At 42.4% G+C, this 25,159-nt stretch overlaps 2 protein-coding genes across 2 annotated transcripts; both read left to right on the top strand.

Annotated features, from left to right (window-relative positions):
• The first annotated feature begins 1,373 nt into the window (after positions 1-1,373).
• On the top strand, positions 1,374-7,666 carry LOC136485658 (wall-associated receptor kinase 2-like). The gene is made up of 3 exons (XM_066482504.1): positions 1,374-2,378; positions 3,510-3,662; positions 6,319-7,666. Exons 1-3 carry the CDS (start codon positions 1,433-1,435, stop codon positions 7,368-7,370), a joined length of 2,151 nt encoding a protein of 716 aa, XP_066338601.1. The 5' UTR covers positions 1,374-1,432; the 3' UTR covers positions 7,371-7,666.
• A 10,926-nt stretch (positions 7,667-18,592) lies between these two features.
• LOC136485657 (wall-associated receptor kinase 2-like) lies at positions 18,593-24,886 on the top strand. The gene is made up of 3 exons (XM_066482503.1): positions 18,593-19,597; positions 20,730-20,882; positions 23,539-24,886. Exons 1-3 carry the CDS (start codon positions 18,652-18,654, stop codon positions 24,588-24,590), a joined length of 2,151 nt encoding a protein of 716 aa, XP_066338600.1. The 5' UTR covers positions 18,593-18,651; the 3' UTR covers positions 24,591-24,886.
• The last annotated feature ends 273 nt before the right edge of the window (positions 24,887-25,159 follow it).

The raw sequence follows: 25,159 nt of genomic DNA, 5'->3' as shown, positions 1-25,159 counted from the left end.
GTCCTAACAATACTCACATATCAGTCTTCAAAACGCAAGGCAACCCAAGGTGTAACTTAGAAAACCACCACTGGGAAGAGTCCATCATTTCTTGTGAATGCTCGTCTCGATCGAAGTCAAGTCTTCTTCAAAAAGAATTATGGCTCATGCACCATGGTTGGCTGCGCTGTAGATTCCCTGACAAAAAAATAGTAAGAAAATGTGACACTTACGTGTAAACTCACTTCTAAATGACATAGGGAAACTAAAACAAGACCGCAATTCTGGCTCTCGTGTTCCCACTTGCTAATGTTTTAAGCACATCTCCACTAGTCATGGTTCAAATCATGGTCTAATGCACTGTGGTTCGGTTCTTAAAACGTAGCTGTCTGCGCACAGATCTTTGTTTCGCCGTTAGTGCAGCTGCATCGACCCATGGACATTTTTTAGTGGATATGGTTTAACAATCTTTTAAACTTTGAGGTAATGATTCAGCTGATTTATTATAGCTAGCAGTAGCATCCACTGCGGATGCAATTAAAGAGTCCGTTCATTGCTACTAGTTCTGACTGGTTTCACAATGCATCTAGGAAGATATCTACGGGATTTAAGGTTATATATATAAGAAAAAATACTAGAACGTGTGTGTGTCTATATATATATATATATATATATATATATATATATATATATATATATATATATATATATATTAGGTCCAAAATAATAACGAAGCAGGCATGCATATCCTGGAAATTTACAGGGAGCTAATAATTCCGATTTACTCCTATATAGTTTCTTTACAAGGATTGAATTCCTGTTTTTGGCCACCAATGGGTTCCTATAATACCGTTATGCCCAGTTTAGTTTACATGGACTGTTTGGTTTTAGGCTAACAATATATGGACCTGTTTGGTACAGCTCTGGAGACAAATGCTTCCCTAAGAAGTTCCTCAAATGAAATAAAAGCGCTATCAAAATGAACTGAATTGACCCATCTTGTACGTTTTTTACCGTACCCGCAATGGGTGACTCATAAGCTACCTCTGAGCATTTTTTTCATATTTAATAGAAGAGAGATAAAAGCTAGCTCTTAATCAAGAGTTAGGCTCATACACACATTCAAAGAACAGGCTTAGAGATAGTAGCTGACTCTTACTATTGCGGGTGCCCTTAGTACAAATGGAAGCTGTGGGGAGAAGTGTGGATAGAGAAGGGTGAAAAAAAACATGATTGATTCAGCATATTTCGATCGTAAGCAATTATATATAAGATGTACGAAACATGACGTATATAGGTCCTGGCAATGCAGTTCATTTCTCAGTGGTACCCACAACCCCGTTCATCTATATAAACCCCATAGCTTGGTAACTAACCTCGCTCGGTGGATACAATGAAACTAGCAAATCCACTGATCACGAAGCTAAGCCTCCTGCAAGCGGTGTCAAAAACAATGTCACCGCTCATGGTTCCTGTGCTGCTCGTTCTTGCAGCAACGACAGCCACCGCCGACAACAGCATGTCCGTGATGCCGGGCTGCCAGCAGAACTGCGGAGGCGTAGACATACCGTACCCGTTCGGCACCGGCACTGGCTGCTTCCGCAAAGGGTTCGAGGTCGCCTGCATCAACAACAACAACGGCAGCGCCGGCGAGATTCTGGTGCTGGCGACGACCGACCAGACCATCCGGGTGCTGAAGCTGTCCGTGTCTCCGGTTCCAGAGGCCCGGGTGCTTCTTCCGGTGGCATGGCAGTGCTTCAACACCACCGGATACGTCACCGGCAGCTACTCCGGCGATGTCGACTTCAACAAAGAAGGCGTCTATCGCATCTCCAACACACAGAATGAGCTCTTCGTCCTCGGCTGCAACACCTATGCCTACACCAATGGCGTGAGGGTGCACAACAGCCGCTACCGCTACAAATACTACACGGGATGCATAACCGTCACCCCTGACACGACGGACCCGCGTGACGGTGCCTGCGCTGGCCTCGGCTGCTGCCACGTCGACATCCCGCCAGGCATCACGGACACCAGCATGACCTGGACTGGCTGGTCGCACCCCGACCTTGATTTCTGCCCCTGCAACTACGCCTTCATCGTAGAGAAGGGTAACTACACATTCAAGGCATCCGACCTTCTATCCACACACATACCCAACAACCAGACCATGCCTCTGCATGTGGACTGGACCATGCCGCTGCGTCTCGACTGGGCCATCCGCGACAACGGCTCGACGACTTCCATCTCCTGCGCTCAGGCACCCAACAAGACTGATCATGAGTACGCCTGCCGCAGCAGCCGCAGCGAGTGCGTCGACTCAACCAATGGCCCGGGGTACTTCTGCAATTGTACCAAAGGCTACGAGGGTAACCCCTACATCGCTGGTGGATGCACGAGTAAGTAATCTTCCTCCATGCATCCTATAGACTTCAAATATATATAGTATTTGTCGTGGGTTTGAAGCTACGACTAGAGGCGGTCATCTTAAGACGGTCATCTTAAGACGCCCATCTTAAGCTGGTGGATGCACGAGTAAGTATTTGTCGTGTACCATGTCTCCGTTAATCGATGGTTTCAGAGGCGGTCATCTTAAGACGCCCATCTCCGTACATGATTTTAAGAGGCATGCAGTTTCCTAGAGGTCTGTTGACTTTTCACGGATGTGGTTGCTAGGTGGCCTCCATTAATCCGAAAACCCGTCCACTAACAATCTATGGCCATCGATAAGATTGTAATTTGAAAATCAAAACTAGGTTCATGGAGTCATATGATATGGGCTTCAACAGGAATGACCAAAGTTTACGCTAATGTTTGAAATAAATGAATACTGAGAACGGATGAACAAAATAGAGGTCGGTAACTGATATAGTTATCACATCTGGATAGAGGCTACATAGTACCTTTTGCGTCTCTATTGTGTTAGAAAATGAACAAAATAAAAAAAATATGTTAATACAAGTCATTTTTGTTAATTAGGAATATCGAACGGTAATTAATGCTTGACAAGTTGATGGACTAGTTTATGGACAAATTAATTTTTAAAATTCTAGGCCATGCGAGAGCACAGGTTGACCGACTAGTTGATAACAACAGAAATAGCTCGCCTGATGTTAATGTCCAAATAACTAGATGACGATGGAATTATTACAAGGTAAAAATTTATATGGTCAGATACAGATTCCGTTCTCCGCCTCCCATTCATTGCAAGGTGACTAGAAATTGTGATAACACTCGTATTGTCAGGAAACGTGAGAAAATAGCAACGATTGCTTCAACCTATTTCTTAAAAAAGGAGGAATCAGTTTATGATGTTTCGAACTGTGTTTTTTATTGTTTTGAGTTCTCACTTCCCAGTTCTAAGAAGGTCGCTTCGTGGCTTCGTAGCTCGAAACAGAGTTCCAAAATTTTACAACTTTCATCAAATATTTTGCATGTACCTTGTACATGCCAGTGTCGTGATCAAAGTATCAAATTCTTGACAAACAACGCTCTTTTATGACTATTTGAATGTTCACAATTATATGCAGATATCAACGAGTGCCTACATCCAGAATCATATCCTTGTCCAAGTGGCAGCAAATGCATTAACACAGATGGAGGCTATAAATGTCAATGCAAATTCGGCCGAAGAGGAAAGCAATGTGGTCCCTTAATTCCTACGCCTGCTCTGGCACTGTTAGGTGACCACACAATTCGCCATAAGTTTACTAGGTTCCTTTACAGAAACTCCTTTTTATATTACATCATTTCTCTTTGCACTTCATCCTTATCACGTTCCATTTTCGTTAATTGAAAATTCTATCGTTGCTTAGTATATGTTTACTCTATTGAACTTGAACATGTTTCCATCTAGACTTCTTGAGAAAACTGTCAAGATATAGAAATGCAACTAATCCATTAAAAAAATCGTGAATATCCATATTGTTTGAAATAGATGGGTACATACATACATGCATACATATGACCATGATTTTGTACCATATAAATAGCAACTTATCTTACTATTAATAATCGAAAGCCTCGAAGAGAGCCTTCGTATAATTCTCATTAGATGTGTTAGAGAAAGATAAATCCTATAAAACTTCCACAATAATTAGAAACATCTGGCCTATAATTTGGTAGGTTCTAATCAGCGGCGCCCACAATAATCATTGGATCTATTCTATTTTTCAAAAAACTACCCACCTATACCATTATGAAAATTATATAGACTAACCCCTTAATTTTACAACTAAACTATCCACCTATGCCATTAAAAATTATTTCAAAAGAACCACATAAATTTAATATTACTAGTTGGAAGCGTTAATAGAGCCTCCACATTAATTCTCACCAGATGCACTAAAAAAAGATAAATCCTAGAAAATTCTTAAAATAAGCCGAAACATCTGGCCTTTAATTTGGTAGATTCTAATCAGCAGCCCCAATAATAAGAGTTGGGTCTAGTCTATTTTTTTAAAAATAGCTACCCACCACCACCATTATGAAAAATACATAAACTACCCCCTAATTTTACATCTAAATTACCCACCTCTGCCAATAAATTTTTTTGGAAATAACTACATAAATTTAACATTACTAATTGGAGGCCTCAACGGAGCCACCACTTTAATTTTCACTTTCACTGGAGGTACTAGAAAAAGCGTAAATTCTAGAAATTTTTCATAATTTTTTGAAACATCTGGCCCTGAATTTTCAATAGCATAACTTGGGGTCCTAGAATATGAGGCCACAGAAAGACATCACGAGCCCCCCTGTGGAACAAAAGCGTCCAGTTGATGTTCCTACCTATCGAAATAACCAGCAAGCATGTCGTATAAGTTATGAATGGTGACTAGAAAACTCTGGACTCCTCTAGTTAATGGCGTGCTCTACCCTTGGCTACCCTTTCAAAGCATAGAACCAAAGATGATGTATGTCAAGTATGCAAGTACACACATAGAGTATATCGTTATACTTATTTTATGTACTACTATGTTGGTATTATAACAATATAATAAAAATATGGGCTCCTTTGAATTTTTTCACGTAGCAAGGTTTGGACTGTAAACATACTCAAAATGATACATGAGTATGCACCCATACACAAGGTGGTTTATTAAACATGGGAGTAACTACACCTAGGAGTAGGAAAAACTTTTCTCTCCTCCCACCATTACAACTAGATCTAGACCACCACAAAAACATTAAAAACTTGAAAAAGTGCACAAAAAAGAGGATATAGGGGTACATACCTAGCTCCTACAGCCACCTCCCTCAAAGAAATCAAGATCAAACCAAACTGCCTGAACAATGGAGTTTTTTAGAACAAAATAGAGCTATTCACCGGTCAAAAGAAATGGGTGAGCTTGTGGAGGAACAAGATGAGGATGACATCCTAAGTTGGCTGCAGTTGGCTGCCTCTATTAAGCATTAAGCGAGGTGGGCACCTTAATGAGCGTGCCTCCATTAAACTATTAACGGATGCGGGCGCTTCAAGCTATCTGCTTCTGTTAATTGTTTAGAGGAGGTGTGCGACTATCTCTATTAATGGACCATTAACAGAGGCGGCCTCCTTAAGCGCCCGCCTCCATTGACGGTTAATAGAGGCAGACGTTTCCCCCGGGTGCCTCCACCATTAATATAGATGGTGCCCATTTGTACCTGCCTCTGATAATCATGGGTCCTGTCTCCCAAAATCTTTTTTTTGTGGTAGTGTTCTTGCATTGCATTGTATTTATGATCGTTTGCATCAAGTAAATAGGCCAACCACAAATCAAGCCTAACGTTTGGTAGAACAAAAAACTGTATTCCATGGCAATTGCACCATTAACAAGCAACTTTGTTAGGTTGTCGTTGGCAGCAACAACAATCATCTCAGTTTCTCCAGCCCCAATTCAAATCTCACATATGAATACCTTATGTTCATAGAGTTAGGACACATCAAAAGTTTTGTGTAGTCCCCAAGGCAAAACTTTTATATTATTTCTGATGAAAGAAAGTTTACAACTCCAAAAGAGCAACTCTACAAAGAAGAGTAGAAAGCAAACTTGTAATGAAAACTGTAGTTTGCTAACCTGAGCAAAGCACATGTTGTCTATATGATGGTGAACATGCTGGATCATGTAACTTAATCACTATAAGACTTCATTCAGAGACGTGGGTAGTTTTTTTTGTATATCCTCACTATTATTATGATTATATATGAAAAGCGTAATGTGGAGTGTATATTAAGAAAAGTGCAAAAGAGGGCCGCCTCAATGTGTAATGTACATACGAAATCATAGATGCATGTCATCATTAGCATGCGAATTAACTCCATCCAATATAATCCATGGATATACACCGTTTTTGCAGCAACATTTGTCGCAGGCCTTTTTCTGGCTCTCCTACTTTGGTATGTTCATAGGGATAAAAAACGGCGAATGAAGGCAGCCTTCTTTGACAAAAACGGGGGTAAAATACTAAAGGGCGCAGCTGGCATCAACATATTCACAGAAAAGCAGCTGGAGAAGATCACAAGCCATTACAGCAATCTTATTGGAGAAGGTGCCTTTGGCAAGGTTTTCAAGGGAACAACTGATGACAACCAGCAAGTTGCGGTTAAACGCTCCCATAATGAAGGCAAGGACATTGGTAAAAGAGACAACAACCTTCAGCAAGGGGATGACATTGTGAACGAGATCACCTTCCAATTAGGCACAACCCACACAAACCTGGTCCGCCTTGTTGGGTGCTGCTTGGAGACAAATATCCCTGTGCTGGTCTTCGAGTTCATCAGTAAGGGGAGCCTCCATAAGTTGCTTCATGACACAACGCATCAGGTGCTGCGGCTACGGACACGCCTCAACATTGCCATCGGCTCTGCAAAGGCTCTTGCCTATATCCACTCAAATGGCGACCGAATCCATGGGGATATCAAGTCTGCCAACATCCTCTTGGATGATAACCTCCAGCCCAAGGTCTCCGACTTTGGATCATCCAAGATTTTGTCAGTTGATATGTATGCCAGGGCTGTGTCGGCTGACATGAGCTACATAGACCCAGTGTATATGAAGACGGAACGTTTTGTGGCCAAGAGTGATGTCTACAGCTTTAGCGTGGTGCTCCTCGAGCTGACCACCAGGAAGACTGTGAAGTATGGCGAAAATAAAATGAATAGCCTCCCCGTGGACTTTGTCAAATCTTGTAAAGAGATGGGCAATGGAAGGGAGATGTACGACAGGGATATTTTGTCTCATGATGATGGTGCACAGTGTCAACATTGCATGGAGTGCCTTGACAAGATCGGCACTCTGGCAGTTCGATGTCTCAAGGAAGATGTGGATGAACGACCAACAATGGCAGAGGTCGTGGATGAACTGAAGGAAGCGGCAAAGTTTGTAGATAAATGTAAGCAGCAGTCATAAATTCTTCATAGCCTACGCCTGCTCATGTTATGAGAGGTAAGTGATTGAGGACGTATGTACCTTGAGGTCAGGTGAGTCGCAAATATATTTGGTCAGCTCTTCCAAGGTACTTCAGCATTATATCTCACTATATATAACTACTTGTCAAGCGTGAATAGATTTATACACGCAGATGTACTATATTTATATTTCTGTATTGGGAGTGGTGAGATATTTTGTAATTTACATTTCTTTATTGTATAATTCAACATATTCACAATATATTCTAGTATGTTTGAACATGTGAACTACTGTCACAGCCTTGCTCGGGGTGGGCAGTTAGGGGCGGCTAGGGCAGCTGGGGCGGCGGCGACGGGTGCAGGGGCGTTGGTGGCGGCGTGGGTGCAGGGGAAGGGGACAGCAGCGCTAGGAGACAGAGAGAGAGATTTGTTTAAAGAGCAATGCTCTACTTCCTTCTTGAATTGGAATAGTTACAATGCTCCTATATTTATAGTCCTGATTAGACTTGCACACCAACAAAACTTCTAAGGAATCCTTATAGATTTGGACCCCCTTTTCCTAAAACAAAACTCTCTCCTTTCCTAACAAATCTCATTCCTCTTTCCTAAACAAATCACTACCTATTATTCCTATTTTTTCCTAAATCTTTTTATTTTCCTAATCCACCTAGATCTTGGGATAGCATGGAGGTGCCCCCGGCCTTGGGTATAGAAGTAAGAACAACCAAAATGGTTCCGTCCCGATGGACTTCAGGCTCTCAAATAAACTCTGCAAAGCTATACAACTATACCCACAAGGACGAGCCTCCATACCCTAGGTCCAGTGGTAAGGGTTGCCTCATGGTTCCGACCTTTCCTCCATGTGGCTCTCAAATCGATGAACGGTTTGACTGGGTACCGGTGCAATGCCATCGCATCTACACCACGTCACCCTTCACGCCGAATCCGCATGATTAGCGAGTCATCACCAAGTAATTGGCTTATCGCCCCCATTTGCGACAAGTGGTCTGTACGGGTGGTTACTCAGACTCGCTATCACATGAACGGTCCTTAGCTACTCCATAAGCTACGTCACTTGAGATACAAAACTCATAGTGACCTTACCCCTCGCTTGAGTAGAGATTGCCAAAATTGATCATCACTTTAATTATCTCAGGTTGGGGTTGGTCCTTAGTCACATTGAACAAATTTAAGTCAAGTTGTCACCCTTGCAAGTTTTAGGTAATTAATTATCCTGGTGTAGCTCCTACATGCGCGAGAGTGAGTTCCCTTCTCAAACTCAACTTCTAACAAAACTAGCCAACTAAGCAATTAAACGATCCCAAACCCGTTGATTAGGTAAAGGCTATGATTACTTAAGTGAGTGGTTCTAAGTTAATGGAGCATTATTGAGTTATTAATCATATTCAAATGAAATGCATAACTCATAATAAAACAAATGATAAGTATCCAAAATAGGGTTTATAGTAGTGGGGTGCCTGCCTGTCATGACGTCCTGATGACTGAGACTGACGATGACGATCTATACATTTTCCTCACATCCTAGTTTACCCTAAAAGCGAGGATGGAACACATTGGAGAAGAGCTCAACGATGGAATAGATAAAGGGAGGTGCAGATCTTATGATTTGGAACTTGGGAAGAGATATCTAACAGTGTTTAAGCGTTACATTAATTACCGCCTTGGCAAGTGTGAGGGTGAGTAGATCCTTGGTTAGGTTTCTTGAACATTTTAGCATCTTATGTTACTTGACAGACACTCCGCCGTAGGAGGCGGACCCTCCGTGGAGTTGTTTCCAGAGGCTATCAGGCTCTGTTCGGGCTCTAGGTGGTTTGACAGACACTCCGTCATGAGTGACGGACACTCCGCGGGTTCACGGATTATTCCATAGAACGTTCCATGGGGTTAGGACTTAGGCATTTTTTGGTGGTTAGTGACTGACGGACACTCCGTGCTAGGTGACGGATGCTCTGCCAGCAACTAGGTGCTCTCGGGTTCTTTGGAAATTAGATTTATAATTTAGCGGACACTCCGTGGATTTACTTAGAGAAGATTTTAAGTGCTTGGCTATGAATTTTGCTAAGTCCAAGAGTTAACGGACCCTCCGCCACAAATGAGGGATTCTCCGTCAGCAGGTCGACATAACCTATGTGTTTGGTTTTGAGCTTGATTAAATTCTAGTTTGAGGATGAGTTTCATTATGCATGTGCAAGATGCTTCTAGGGTTATTTTGGAGACATGCTATGCTATTGATGGCTAGGTTTGGAGCTCTAGTTATCAAGTGCAACTATTGATTTGTGGAGCATTTTATTCATGAGAAATTTAGAGATAAATCTTGAGATTGGGCAATGAGAACTTAGCTCTGAGATTTTGTGACCTCTAGGTCACCAAGTTCATGGATAGAGTCTTGAGCAACCTTGATTCCAAGCTTAGAGAGGTTTATTTGATCATTCTTGGCATTCCTCCCAAAAATCCACAAAATTCATGAGAGAGAGATTGAGGAGGCTCTTGAAAAGATTGCGCACTAGCTTGACCTTGATCTTACCCTTGTGATGGTGGAGAGATCACCACACTCCATGTTCCATCCATACATGAAAGATTGGGAGTTAGGGTTTGAGAGAAAAATCAAGAAGAATGAGAGGAGAGCATCTTGAGCTAACCATGGCAAGAGATTGAGATGGAGGTGCTCTTGAGCTTGATGAGGTGCTCCTCGTGCTACCCTTGATTCTTCCCTTCTTCACCTCTTCTTCATCTCCCTTTGCTTCCTCTCTCTAGTTCTTCCCTTGTTCTTGCTTCTTGAGAGAGAGTGGGAGGATGAGAAATGAGAGAATGAGTGAGGTGTGGAGCTAAATCTGCTGGAGACCTTTTCCATTTCGTGCATATGATAGGTGGGGTCCACTAGAGAGTGGAGGACAGCTCATATCCCACTCACTGATTCTGTTTAGGGATTTGGCGGACGGTCCGCGGCATTTGGCGGACGCTCTGTCAGTTCTCTAACTGTGGGAATTTGATTTAGAGATTGGGAGTCTTGGCATTGGGGCCAAATCTTAATGTCCAAGAGATAGATGATTACTTAGAGAGATATTGGTAACATCGATTAGCATCTTCTGGTCACCTTTTTCCTGCGAGATTGAGTTTCGGTTGAACAACGTTCTTGGTATTTCTTACGTTTATTGGATAATTCTTCAAGCGCACATAATATACCGCTGTAGCACTTCACCCGAGAGTATTTCAAGGTATCATTATTTATTTTATCCCAAGGAAAAGTGGTAGCTAGGAATGACAATAAAAGGGAGATCCTTATATTTACCTCAACTTAGTACCAACTAGTGTAAGGGAGTAAACGGCATATGATAGGAAGGGATGATGCAACAAGCCAAGATAAAGATAACTCGTAAGTATAGCTAGGTGGGAGGACAATGAGAGAGTAAAGGACTCCAGTGATTCTAACTCTACTTCTATGAACTTAACTTAAACACACAATTGAAATACAGAGATTGATACCTCACAACATGTATGCTATGCAATAGCCGAGACAATAGGAGATGAAACTCCTACCCGAATAAGCTTCCTTTTATGGGGCCCTTACCTTTTAAGAACTTGTTTGTAACACATGGTGGAATACAAAGACTAGACAAGGCTGTCACCACTTTCTAGGTACAAATATCTATCCATGCAACAAGCGGTAACCAAAGGCAAGATAATGTATGAGCACCACGCTTACACCTTCTCTCACTAGTCTAATTGCGCATTCACAGATCAATTAGAGCACCCTATGACAGGCAATGATCGCATACAAGTGTGGTTTCAGGATCACAATCTAGTATATAACAACTATATGACAAGATAAGCTACAACAATACTATAACAAGTATAATATTGCACAGCTCCGGAAGACCCGAGCAAAGAGTAATATATTCAATAAAGTAAAGTCTTACTAAAAAGGGAAAGGTACAAGAGCTATACCAGACTCTACAGAAGACAGCTTCGGAAGACCCGAGCAACGCTCACTACTCAACTCTAACTCCCACACTAGACTACAATACTAACATAAAGTGGACTAACTACTCTTCACTGGGAGCTTGTAAGCTTGCATTCATGAATGGAGAGGGGGGTGTGACCCTCTATTTATAGGTGGAGATGGAGGGAGCGCCACATCAGCGATCCATGGCTCATTCCACCTCAACCGTTGGATCAAACCATCATTGAAACCCCATTGATCAAGGGTAGAGATCATCTGAGCTGCATGGAGGCATGTAGGAAGGCGGTGGAGCTTCCCTGGGCCCACATGGCCGTCGGGCGACTCAAGGGGGGGTCGGTCGACCCCCCCTATGGGGTGTGGGCCCTCCCTCTTGCTTCTAGAATGTGTCCCCACATGTCATGGAGTGTGTATGATGCATGAACTCCACTTGTCATGTTGGTTTGCTTCACATGTGGGCCCATGGTCCAAAGGACTTTATCTTGAGCCATTGAGAGAAAACACAAAGTTGATCCAAGGGCTGAGGATCACTTTGGAGGGCTTCACATGGATCATGCCACCTTGGCACACCTTGTTGGGCCCATGGGGTGGTCGAGCGACCCCCCTATGTGGGTCCCACTGGCTCATTTACTCCTATTTTGTCATCTCCTGCAGAAAACATGCTTCTAAGTACAAGTGGAACTTGTTATTGATAAAATATGTTCATGGCATGTTATTCTTCCTTTGAAATCGAGCCTGTTGACGGTGTTTTGAGTATATAGATTTATGACATTTTCACTGTCAACAAGATCCCCCAAGCTTAATCTTTGCTCGTCCCGAGCAAACAATTAAACTTAGCCTCTTTGGATCAGGAGTTGCTACTATGCTTCACATTTCAAGAGTACCAAGTATACAACAAACATACTTCTCTTTGAATGGAAAATTTAGCAATATTGTAAACTCACCTATATTACCTTAGTCCTCCATGGGGCATATGGCCTTATCCCTTGTCTTGGGTACTTGAGAGACAGAACAGCTTGACTTGAGCACTATTTTTCTCATTCCGCACAAGTTTCATATCAGAAGTTTTGCAATATTTTTCAAAAGAAAACTTAATGTTCCTCATATGGTACTCTCATGTCAGTCAGATGTTGTATGATTCCTCACCAAGGCATATTTTTTGAAGTTGCCTTCTTTTTCATCCTATCTCTAAAAAGGCTTATGTGGAGCTTTGGGTAGGGATGAAAGATGCAGCATACTTACCTTGCATATATTGTAAAGCCAAATCCTAAATCCAAGGACAGATATGTCATACTCTTAGATCAAGATGTGCGTGTGTGTGGAACATGGTGTATGGAAATATAATGCTCCTTTATTTGATATGATCTCTCTCTCTCTCTCATTTATTACCTTGAGACATGGCTATCATCACTTTATTCATGAGCTTCATGTTCTCACATTTTTTTCAATGCTATGGACCTTCATGTGTCCACATTTTTTTCATACTTTTGCCCTTGGAGGCACTCGTGGTACCAGCGCGCGCGTTCCTTACCCTTGGAGGCACTCCACCGCTCCTATCACCCGCACACTGGCGTCCCCGTGCTTGTCCCCATTGGTGGGGCATCCATGGTCGGCAGCGGTGGGAGCAATACTCCTTCCCCTCACGGACGCCCCGATCAGGTAGCCTAGTGCCTCTGCGGCCCGGTGCCCCGATCCGGCAGAAAGGCGCCCTGATCAGGTGGAGGCCGGCCGGATCAGGGGTGGCGGCGGCTGCATCGTCCGCATCGTGGGAGCGCCTCCCCCGCGCCTGGCCTCTACAAAAACGGAAGCCCACGCCCCTCGCCGCTCCACTGCTGTCACTCCCCGTTCTGTTTTTGCGCCCGCCCGTGCACGAGGAAGCTGCAACTGCCGAGCCGAAGATCACCAGGATCCGCCGTCCTCGACTCCGCGCGGGCAGCCGTCTTCGAGTCCGTTTTTCCTCGCGGTGAGCTTCGCCGTGCTCCCCTCCTTCCCCCTGTGCTTTCAATTTTGTATTTCGTGGCCGTTTGGGCCCTATTCGCGAGCGTCCGCGAGCTTTGGCCGCCGGCCATGGCGTCCATCACCTCGGCTCTCTCCTCCGGCCGCCGCTTAGGCCTGGCCGAGACCCCCTACTCCCCCCGCTAACCCCGATGCTCTCGGTTGCGCCAACCGTGGTCCGTGGCCATGTTTTCCCGCTCGCCGGTGAGACTTCGCCGTCGGCCATGGCTGCGCCGCCGTGGTTGTCCCTGTGCCGACCGCCGACGTCTCCTTCTTCCCCCCCGGATCCATTTCTGGCCGCTCAATTCTAATCCGACGGCTCTGATTGGCCGATACCCCTTCGCGGGTTATTTTTCTAAAGAGCCCCTCAGTTTTCATCTAATTGAACCCGCAGTCCAATGCATAGTTCCCCGAATACACATTCTCGTTTTGAAAACGTAAAGTTCACTGCTTAAGTCTAAAATATGTTTTCAGTATTTACAGAAATGCCATTTGAACTGTTTTGCTTATAAAATTGTCGTTTTAGCTCCGAATTGATCCGTTCAAATCGCGTTAACTTCGTAATTTTATAATCTACATGTTAGAATCACTGTTAGTCAAGTTTGGAACATTTTAATTTCCTGGTTAGATTTAATTAAATATATTGCTATAGGAAATCCCATTTAAATCATAACTTTCGTATTTTAGCTCCGTTTTTCGTGAACTTCACGTTGACGTGATCGTAGCGAGACGTAGATTATTTTTACAAACATTTTATCTTGTTTTCTATACTGTTGGTGTACTGTTCTAATGATAGGAATGTTTGCTTTGCATGAATGCTTTTGGAATGTTGTATGTTGCCGTGTTGGTCGCGTTCAGACGGTGAGGAAAACGTTGGAGACCAAGAATTCTTCGACGACCAGCATGACCAGCAAGAGTTTGTGAACCAAGGCAAGTATAGCATGGGCCTACCTTGATGTCCTATTTCACTTTAATCAATTACTCATTTGTATGTGTCTAATTTTGATACCCGTAAGGACATCCTAGTGATTGATTATCCTGTTCTTTGTCTCCAATGGGTTAAATGCATATGGGTAGATTGCTAGTGCTCTAATTGAACTTGATCTACATGATGATGAATGATTCTATGGAACTAAGAGTTTAACATGATTTATAACAACTGTTCCATAGGGCGAAGGTGCAAATGACTCTTGATCATGTTGCTCCCAGCCCTCCATAAGGACTTATCTGTCGGCAAAAGCTGGGACTGACAGTGCAACCGGGAGAGTCATATGGCTCTGACTTTAGCTCAGTAATAGGACCTTTTTTTGCTAGTTAGAGGTTACCTTTTTGGCGCAAATGGGGCTTGCCACTTTGGGTATAGGGCCGCCTCTGTTCCTATGAGTATAGCCGCGATGGATATGTGCCATAGGAAAGGGGGTTCCTACATCTGCCTGCCAAGGAAACCTAGCGGCCCTAACTTGTTAGAGAAACCTATGAAATGGCTTCATAGTGTACCCTGCCCGCTCACCTTGGCAGTGACATGGGAGTAATTAACCCGGGCATATGGGGATCACGACTCGTGGTGAATGTGCACCACCTCTGCAGAGGGTAACAAACTGTTATAACAGCCGTGCTCACGGTCACGAGCGGCCTGAAAAACTCACAGAATAACTGGTTACTTGTTGTTGATCATTTAAGTTGTTCTATGATGATATATGATACACTTGACCCTGATATCTGTTCATATGGGGTTAAATGGGAGCTTAAGCATAATTTGATAATATCTGTTAATAAAAGCTTGTCGTACTAAAAATGCTAACCGCAGTAAACCAGTGTCAACCTTTTGAGCTTCATAACCCCATGTTAACTTGTTAAGTACGGGATGTACTTACGCTTGTTTATTCTCTTTATTTGGATAAAAATCCTGGATGGGTAACAGATGACAACGGGTATGAAGATTTTCCTGAGGATTTTTAGGCTTGTGGTCAACCAGTTGACCTTCCCTGTGATGGTGTTCCACGTGAGAGAGTTACCTTTTATTTTCCGCTGTGATGTATAAGACTAAGTTATATTATGAATCTTGATATAAGAGACACCGTGATGATACTTTATGTAATTTGTCAGCTTGTGTGTGTGATTGATCCCTGGGCACACATGAGTTTTGTGCATTCAATTTTATCCTTAAAATTGGGTGTGACATGGGCGATCCTGATCCATCTAATTTTATCAACCAAGAAACCAACCGAATCCCCTTCAAACAATCTGTAATAGATTTATCTTCCTGGAACACCAAAACTCCTTTTAGAAACTGACCCAAAATGCCTAAAGGATGGAGAGATTGGTTCCATAGGGTTTTAGAAAAAGAAAGCTGGATATTGGGAAATTTCTGATTTAAATCAATGCTTGACACTCTCACTATCTGGAATGGAGAGAAATGATTCACTTCTGATCTCTGCATCTTATTTTTGGTCTAACACTTTGAATGCTTTCGTTTTTTGTCACGGTCCAATGACTATTACTTTGGCCGACATCTACATGTTAACCGGCCTTAGAATAACAGGATTAATGCAACCTTATAATTTCTAAAGTGTTGGATCCAAGAAATTAGCCAAACTATCGGATTGCATAGGATGGGCAAGTTATATTTTGAATCATATTGGGGATGGATCGACCGTTGATGATAGAGAACATGTAGCTTTCTTGAATATGTGGCTGGAAAAATTCATCTTTTGTGGGTCATCATGTGGTCCAACCTATAATCATAAATACTTGGCAGAGCGTTTAGCAACCAGTAATGGAATCCCCCTTGGAAAATATCTGCTGGGATCTGCTTATCATTTGATGCACCAAGTAGTTGTCCAATTGCTGAAAAATGAACCAGTGCATACCATCAGTGGTCCTTGGTGGTTGATACAATTATAGCTGAATCTGTACATGCATAATATTGTAAGACCCAATCTCAGGAATCTGAGCTTCCCTTCTTCCAACTTTCCTAAAGATTATAAAGGAAACAAAGGAAGAACTCGACATGTATGAATTATGGTAAAGCTGCATCAGCCATAACAATTGTTGTTGATGTAGGCCACCTTTTCAAGAAATCTTACAGAGAGTTTGATGCAAACATCTTGGCTTGGCTGCCTTATGATGAAGATGAAGATAATGAGCTAGTGCTACCAGTTAAATTCCGGTTTGAATCAGGCTGTTCAGAGAAAACAACTACTGCAATTTTTAGTTGCATTATCAAACCCTGCGTGCTGCCTGCCGAATTTCGCCATGGTCATGGCAAAATGGCTACTGGTGCTTTTCTCCCAGATAATCTCCTAACTTATGAATTCTATAACCCCTCTTTTGTGGCTCGTCAATTTGGCCTTGGTCAACTACCCCCTCGGCTATTCTTTAGGAATACTCTGAAGCCAAGAGAAGGCATCAGTGAAATAATGGAAGCTTCCAGAGTCTTTCAATTGGAGTCAGATCTTCCTTCTCTTTGTCTGCGTGAATGGACAGGAGCCAACTTCTCTTTAAACCTGTTTGACTCCTGGTGGCAAGAATGGCACTCTCACCTCTTCTGCAACTCAATTCATCCTAACGGTTTTGCCCTGGACGACGACTTTGCTTCTGATAGTGAGATAACTCACCACTTTCCTTTTAGAAGGATTATCAAGTTCTCCTGTCAGTTCATCTAACAAATTTTTTTGCAGGATACCGAATTTGATCCCCCAAGTGTGGACAGAAAATGGCATCCCATAGAATATTATCCACCATGTCCAACATCAAGAATAGAATCAACTGCACCCACTCTGAAAAAGTTGATGAAAACACCAGTTGTCCTAACAATACTCACATATCAGTCTTCAAAACGCAAGGCAACCCAAGGTGTAACTTAGAAAACCACCACTGGGAAGAGTCCATCATTTCTTGTGAATGCTCGTCTCGATCGAAGTCAAGTCTTCTTCAAAAAGAATTATGGCTCATGCACCATGGTTGGCTGCGCTGTAGATTCCCTGACAAAAAAATAGTAAGAAAATGTGACACTTACGTGTAAACTCACTTCTAAATGACATAGGGAAACTAAAACAAGACCGCAATTCTGGCTCTCGTGTTCCCACTTGCTAATGTTTTAAGCACATCTCCACTAGTCATGGTTCAAATCATGGTCTAATGCACTGTGGTTCGGTTCTTAAAACGTAGCTGTCTGCGCACAGATCTTTGTTTCGCCGTTAGTGCAGCTGCATCGACCCATGGACATTTTTTAGTGGATATGGTTTAACAATCTTTTAAACTTTGAGGTAATGATTCAGCTGATTTATTATAGCTAGCAGTAGCATCCACTGCGGATGCAATTAAAGAGTCCGTTCATTGCTACTAGTTCTGACTGGTTTCACAATGCATCTAGGAAGATATCTACGGGATTTAAGGTTATATATATAAGAAAAAATACTAGAACGTGTGTGTGTCTATATATATATATATATATATATATATATATATATATATATATATATATATATATATATATATATATATATATATATATATATATATATATATATATATATATATATATATATATATATATATATATATATTAGGTCCAAAATAATAACGAAGCAGGCATGCATATCCTGGAAATTTACAGGGAGCTAATAATTCCGATTTACTCCTATATAGTTTCTTTACAAGGATTGAATTCCTGTTTTTGGCCACCAATGGGTTCCTATAATACCGTTATGCCCAGTTTAGTTTACATGGACTGTTTGGTTTTAGGCTAACAATATATGGACCTGTTTGGTACAGCTCTGGAGACAAATGCTTCCCTAAGAAGTTCCTCAAATGAAATAAAAGCGCTATCAAAATGAACTGAATTGACCCATCTTGTACGTTTTTTACCGTACCCGCAATGGGTGACTCATAAGCTACCTCTGAGCATTTTTTTCATATTTAATAGAAGAGAGATAAAAGCTAGCTCTTAATCAAGAGTTAGGCTCATACACACATTCAAAGAACAGGCTTAGAGATAGTAGCTGACTCTTACTATTGCGGGTGCCCTTAGTACAAATGGAAGCTGTGGGGAGAAGTGTGGATAGAGAAGGGTGAAAAAAAACATGATTGATTCAGCATATTTCGATCGTAAGCAATTATATATAAGATGTACGAAACATGACGTATATAGGTCCTGGCAATGCAGTTCATTTCTCAGTGGTACCCACAACCCCGTTCATCTATATAAACCCCATAGCTTGGTAACTAACCTCGCTCGGTGGATACAATGAAACTAGCAAATCCACTGATCACGAAGCTAAGCCTCCTGCAAGCGGTGTCAAAAACAATGTCACCGCTCATGGTTCCTGTGCTGCTCGTTCTTGCAGCAACGACAGCCACCGCCGACAACAGCATGTCCGTGATGCCGGGCTGCCAGCAGAACTGCGGAGGCGTAGACATACCGTACCCGTTCGGCACCGGCACTGGCTGCTTCCGCAAAGGGTTCGAGGTCGCCTGCATCAACAACAACAACGGCAGCGCCGGCGAGATTCTGGTGCTGGCGACGACCGACCAGACCATCCGGGTGCTGAAGCTGTCCGTGTCTCCGGTTCCAGAGGCCCGGGTGCTTCTTCCGGTGGCATGGCAGTGCTTCAACACCACCGGATACGTCACCGGCAGCTACTCCGGCGATGTCGACTTCAACAAAGAAGGCGTCTATCGCATCTCCAACACACAGAATGAGCTCTTCGTCCTCGGCTGCAACACCTATGCCTACACCAATGGCGTGAGGGTGCACAACAGCCGCTACCGCTACAAATACTACACGGGATGCATAACCGTCACCCCTGACACGACGGACCCGCGTGACGGTGCCTGCGCTGGCCTCGGCTGCTGCCACGTCGACATCCCGCCAGGCATCACGGACACCAGCATGACCTGGACTGGCTGGTCGCACCCCGACCTTGATTTCTGCCCCTGCAACTACGCCTTCATCGTAGAGAAGGGTAACTACACATTCAAGGCATCCGACCTTCTATCCACACACATACCCAACAACCAGACCATGCCTCTGCATGTGGACTGGACCATGCCGCTGCGTCTCGACTGGGCCATCCGCGACAACGGCTCGACGACTTCCATCTCCTGCGCTCAGGCACCCAACAAGACTGATCATGAGTACGCCTGCCGCAGCAGCCGCAGCGAGTGCGTCGACTCAACCAATGGCCCGGGGTACTTCTGCAATTGTACCAAAGGCTACGAGGGTAACCCCTACATCGCTGGTGGATGCACGAGTAAGTAATCTTCCTCCATGCATCCTATAGACTTCAAATATATATAGTATTTGTCGTGGGTTTGAAGCTACGACTAGAGGCGGTCATCTTAAGACGGTCATCTTAAGACGCCCATCTTAAGCTGGTGGATGCACGAGTAAGTATTTGTCGTGTACCATGTCTCCGTTAATCGATGGTTTCAGAGGCGGTCATCTTAAGACGCCCATCTCCGTACATGATTTTAAGAGGCATGCAGTTTCCTAGAGGTCTGTTGACTTTTCACGGATGTGGTTGCTAGGTGGCCTCCATTAATCCGAAAACCCGTCCACTAACAATCTATGGCCATCGATAAGATTGTAATTTGAAAATCAAAACTAGGTTCATGGAGTCATATGATATGGGCTTCAACAGGAATGACCAAAGTTTACGCTAATGTTTGAAATAAATGAATACTGAGAACGGATGAACAAAATAGAGGTCGGTAACTGATATAGTTATCACATCTGGATAGAGGCTACATAGTACCTTTTGCGTCTCTATTGTGTTAGAAAATGAACAAAATAAAAAAAAATATGTTAATACAAGTCATTTTTGTTAATTAGGAATATCGAACGGTAATTAATGCTTGACAAGTTGATGGACTAGTTTATGGACAAATTAATTTTTAAAATTCTAGGCCATGCGAGAGCACAGGTTGACCGACTAGTTGATAACAACAGAAATAGCTCGCCTGATGTTAATGTCCAAATAACTAGATGACGATGGAATTATTACAAGGTAAAAATTTATATGGTCAGATACAGATTCCGTTCTCCGCCTCCCATTCATTGCAAGGTGACTAGAAATTGTGATAACACTCGTATTGTCAGGAAACGTGAGAAAATAGCAACGATTGCTTCAACCTATTTCTTAAAAAAGGAGGAATCAGTTTATGATGTTTCGAACTGTGTTTTTTATTGTTTTGAGTTCTCACTTCCCAGTTCTAAGAAGGTCGCTTCGTGGCTTCGTAGCTCGAAACAGAGTTCCAAAATTTTACAACTTTCATCAAATATTTTGCATGTACCTTGTACATGCCAGTGTCGTGATCAAAGTATCAAATTCTTGACAAACAACGCTCTTTTATGACTATTTGAATGTTCACAATTATATGCAGATATCAACGAGTGCCTACATCCAGAATCATATCCTTGTCCAAGTGGCAGCAAATGCATTAACACAGATGGAGGCTATAAATGTCAATGCAAATTCGGCCGAAGAGGAAAGCAATGTGGTCCCTTAATTCCTACGACTGCTCTGGCACTGTTAGGTGACCACACAATTCGCCATAAGTTTACTAGGTTCCTTTACAGAAACTCCTTTTTATATTACATCATTTCTCTTTGCACTTCATCCTTATCACGTTCCATTTTCGTTAATTGAAAATTCTATCGTTGCTTAGTATATGTTTACTCTATTGAACTTGAACATGTTTCCATCTAGACTTCTTGAGAAAACTGTCAAGATATAGAAATGCAACTAATCCATTAAAAAAATCGTGAATATCCATATTGTTTGAAATAGATGGGTACATACATACATGCATACATATGACCATGATTTTGTACCATATAAATAGCAACTTATCTTACTATTAATAATCGAAAGCCTCGAAGAGAGCCTTCGTATAATTCTCATTAGATGTGTTAGAGAAAGATAAATCCTATAAAACTTCCACAATAATTAGAAACATCTGGCCTATAATTTGGTAGGTTCTAATCAGCGGCGCCCACAATAATCATTGGATCTATTCTATTTTTCAAAAAACTACCCACCTATACCATTATGAAAATTATATAGACTAACCCCTTAATTTTACAACTAAACTATCCACCTATGCCATTAAAAATTATTTCAAAAGAACCACATAAATTTAATATTACTAGTTGGAAGCGTTAATAGAGCCTCCACATTAATTCTCACCAGATGCACTAAAAAAGATAAATTCTAGAAAATTCTTAAAATAAGCCGAAACATCTGGCCTTTAATTTGGTAGATTCTAATCAGCAGCCCCAATAATAAGAGTTGGGTCTAGTCTATTTTTTTAAAAATAGCTACCCACCACCACCATTATGAAAAATACATAAACTACCCCCTAATTTTACATCTAAATTACCCACCTCTGCCAATAAATTTTTTTGGAAATAACTACATAAATTTAACATTACTAATTGGAGGCCTCAACGGAGCCACCACTTTAATTTTCACTTTCACTGGAGGTACTAGAAAAAGCGTAAATTCTAGAAATTTTTCATAATTTTTTGAAACATCTGGCCCTGAATTTTCAATAGCATAACTTGGGGTCCTAGAATATGAGGCCACAGAAAGACATCACGAGCCCCCCTGTGGAACAAAAGCGTCCAGTTGATGTTCCTACCTATCGAAATAACCAGCAAGCATGTCGTATAAGTTATGAATGGTGACTAGAAAACTCTGGACTCCTCTAGTTAATGGCGTGCTCTACCCTTGGCTACCCTTTCAAAGCATAGAACCAAAGATGATGTATGTCAAGTATGCAAGTACACACATAGAGTATATCGTTATACTTATTTTATGTACTACTATGTTGGTATTATAACAATATAATAAAAATATGGGCTCCTTTGAATTTTTTCACGTAGCAAGGTTTGGACTGTAAACATACTCAAAATGATACATGAGTATGCACCCATACACAAGGTGGTTTATTAAACATGGGAGTAACTACACCTAGGAGTAGGAAAAACTTTTCTCTCCTCCCACCATTACAACTAGATCTAGACCACCACAAAAACATTAAAAACTTGAAAAAGTGCACAAAAAAGAGGATATAGGGGTACATACCTAGCTCCTACAGCCACCTCCCTCAAAGAAATCAAGATCAAACCAAACTGCCTGAACAATGGAGTTTTTTAGAACAAAATAGAGCTATTCACCGGTCAAAAGAAATGGGTGAGCTTGTGGAGGAACAAGATGAGGATGACATCCTAAGTTGGCTGCAGTTGGCTGCCTCTATTAAGCATTAAGCGAGGTGGGCACCTTAATGAGCGTGCCTCCATTAAACTATTAACGGATGCGGGCGCTTCAAGCTATCTGCTTCTGTTAATTGTTTAGAGGAGGTGTGCGACTATCTCTATTAATGGACCATTAACAGAGGCGGCCTCCTTAAGCGCCCGCCTCCATTGACGGTTAATAGAGGCAGACGTTTCCCCCGGGTGCCTCCACCATTAATATAGATGGTGCCCATTTGTACCTGCCTCTGATAATCATGGGTCCTGTCTCCCAAAATCTTTTTTTTGTGGTAGTGTTCTTGCATTGCATTGTATTTATGATCGTTTGCATCAAGTAAATAGGCCAACCACAAATCAAGCCTAACGTTTGGTAGAACAAAAAACTGTATTCCATGGCAATTGCACCATTAACAAGCAACTTTGTTAGGTTGTCGTTGGCAGCAACAACAATCATCTCAGTTTCTCCAGCCCCAATTCAAATCTCACATATGAATACCTTATGTTCATAGAGTTAGGACACATCAAAAGTTTTGTGTAGTCCCCAAGGCAAAACTTTTATATTATTTCTGATGAAAGAAAGTTTACAACTCCAAAAGAGCAACTCTACAAAGAAGAGTAGAAAGCAAACTTGTAATGAAAACTGTAGTTTGCTAAACCTGAGCAAAGCACATGTTGTCTATATGATGGTGAACATGCTGGATCATGTAACTTAATCACTATAAGACTTCATTCAGAGACGTGGGTAGTTTTTTTTGTATATCCTCACTATTATTATGATTATATATGAAAAGCGTAATGTGGAGTGTATATTAAGAAAAGTGCAAAAGAGGGCCGCCTCAATGTGTAATGTACATACGAAATCATAGATGCATGTCATCATTAGCATGCGAATTAACTCCATCCAATATAATCCATGGATATACACCGTTTTTGCAGCAACATTTGTCGCAGGCCTTTTTCTGGCTCTCCTACTTTGGTATGTTCATAGGGATAAAAAACGGCGAATGAAGGCAGCCTTCTTTGACAAAAACGGGGGTAAAATACTAAAGGGCGCAGCTGGCATCAACATATTCACAGAAAAGCAGCTGGAGAAGATCACAAGCCATTACAGCAATCTTATTGGAGAAGGTGCCTTTGGCAAGGTTTTCAAGGGAACAACTGATGACAACCAGCAAGTTGCGGTTAAACGCTCCCATAATGAAGGCAAGGACATTGGTAAAAGAGACAACAACCTTCAGCAAGGGGATGACATTGTGAACGAGATCACCTTCCAATTAGGCACAACCCACACAAACCTGGTCCGCCTTGTTGGGTGCTGCTTGGAGACAAATATCCCTGTGCTGGTCTTCGAGTTCATCAGTAAGGGGAGCCTCCATAAGTTGCTTCATGACACAACGCATCAGGTGCTGCGGCTACGGACACGCCTCAACATTGCCATCGGCTCTGCAAAGGCTCTTGCCTATATCCACTCAAATGGCGACCGAATCCATGGGGATATCAAGTCTGCCAACATCCTCTTGGATGATAACCTCCAGCCCAAGGTCTCCGACTTTGGATCATCCAAGATTTTGTCAGTTGATATGTATGCCAGGGCTGTGTCGGCTGACATGAGCTACATAGACCCAGTGTATATGAAGACGGAACGTTTTGTGGCCAAGAGTGATGTCTACAGCTTTAGCGTGGTGCTCCTCGAGCTGACCACCAGGAAGACTGTGAAGTATGGCGAAAATAAAATGAATAGCCTCCCCGTGGACTTTGTCAAATCTTGTAAAGAGATGGGCAATGGAAGGGAGATGTACGACAGGGATATTTTGTCTCATGATGATGGTGCACAGTGTCAACATTGCATGGAGTGCCTTGACAAGATCGGCACTCTGGCAGTTCGATGTCTCAAGGAAGATGTGGATGAACGACCAACAATGGCAGAGGTCGTGGATGAACTGAAGGAAGCGGCAAAGTTTGTAGATAAATGTAAGCAGCAGTCATAAATTCTTCATAGCCTACGCCTGCTCATGTTATGAGAGGTAAGTGATTGAGGACGTATGTACCTTGAGGTCAGGTGAGTCGCAAATATATTTGGTCAGCTCTTCCAAGGTACTTCAGCATTATATCTCACTATATATAACTACTTGTCAAGCGTGAATAGATTTATACACGCAGATGTACTATATTTATATTTCTGTATTGGGAGTGGTGAGATATTTTGTAATTTACATTTCTTTATTGTATAATTCAACATATTCACAATATATTCTAGTATGTTTGAACATGTGAACTACTGTCACAGCCTTGCTCGGGGTGGGCAGTTAGGGGCGGCTAGGGCAGCTGGGGCGGCGGCGACGGGTGCAGGGGCGTTGGTGGCGGCGTGGGTGCAGGGGAAGGGGACAGCAGCGCTAGGAGACAGAGAGAGAGATTTGTTTAAAGAGCAATGCTCTACTTCCTTCTTGAATTGGAATAGTTACAATGCTCCTATATTTATAGTCCTGATTAGACTTGCACACCAACAAAACTTCTAAGGAATCCTTATAGATTTGGACCCCCTTTTCCTAAAACAAAA

Source organism: Miscanthus floridulus, chromosome 10 (genome assembly GCF_019320115.1).
Source record: "Miscanthus floridulus cultivar M001 chromosome 10, ASM1932011v1, whole genome shotgun sequence".
In the NCBI taxonomy this organism is placed as follows: Eukaryota; Viridiplantae; Streptophyta; class Magnoliopsida; order Poales; family Poaceae; genus Miscanthus; species Miscanthus floridulus.
Note: the sequence above shows the minus strand (reverse complement) of the source record. Positions and strands in the feature narration are given on the sequence as shown.

What these genes read in the sequence shown, in the direction of transcription:
- LOC136485658 (XM_066482504.1), top strand. Translation starts at nt 1,433, where the DNA reads ATGTCACCGCTCATGGTTCCTGTGCTGCTCGTTCTTGCAGCAACGACA. An exon ending in CATCGCTGGTGGATGCACGA is followed by an intron (nt 2,379 to 3,509) that starts GTAAGTAATCTT and finishes AATTATATGCAG; the next exon opens with ATATCAACGAGTGCCTACAT. An exon ending in GCCTGCTCTGGCACTGTTAG is followed by an intron (nt 3,663 to 6,318) that starts GTGACCACACAA and finishes CCGTTTTTGCAG; the next exon opens with CAACATTTGTCGCAGGCCTT.
- LOC136485657 (XM_066482503.1), top strand. Translation starts at nt 18,652, where the DNA reads ATGTCACCGCTCATGGTTCCTGTGCTGCTCGTTCTTGCAGCAACGACA. An exon ending in CATCGCTGGTGGATGCACGA is followed by an intron (nt 19,598 to 20,729) that starts GTAAGTAATCTT and finishes AATTATATGCAG; the next exon opens with ATATCAACGAGTGCCTACAT. An exon ending in GACTGCTCTGGCACTGTTAG is followed by an intron (nt 20,883 to 23,538) that starts GTGACCACACAA and finishes CCGTTTTTGCAG; the next exon opens with CAACATTTGTCGCAGGCCTT.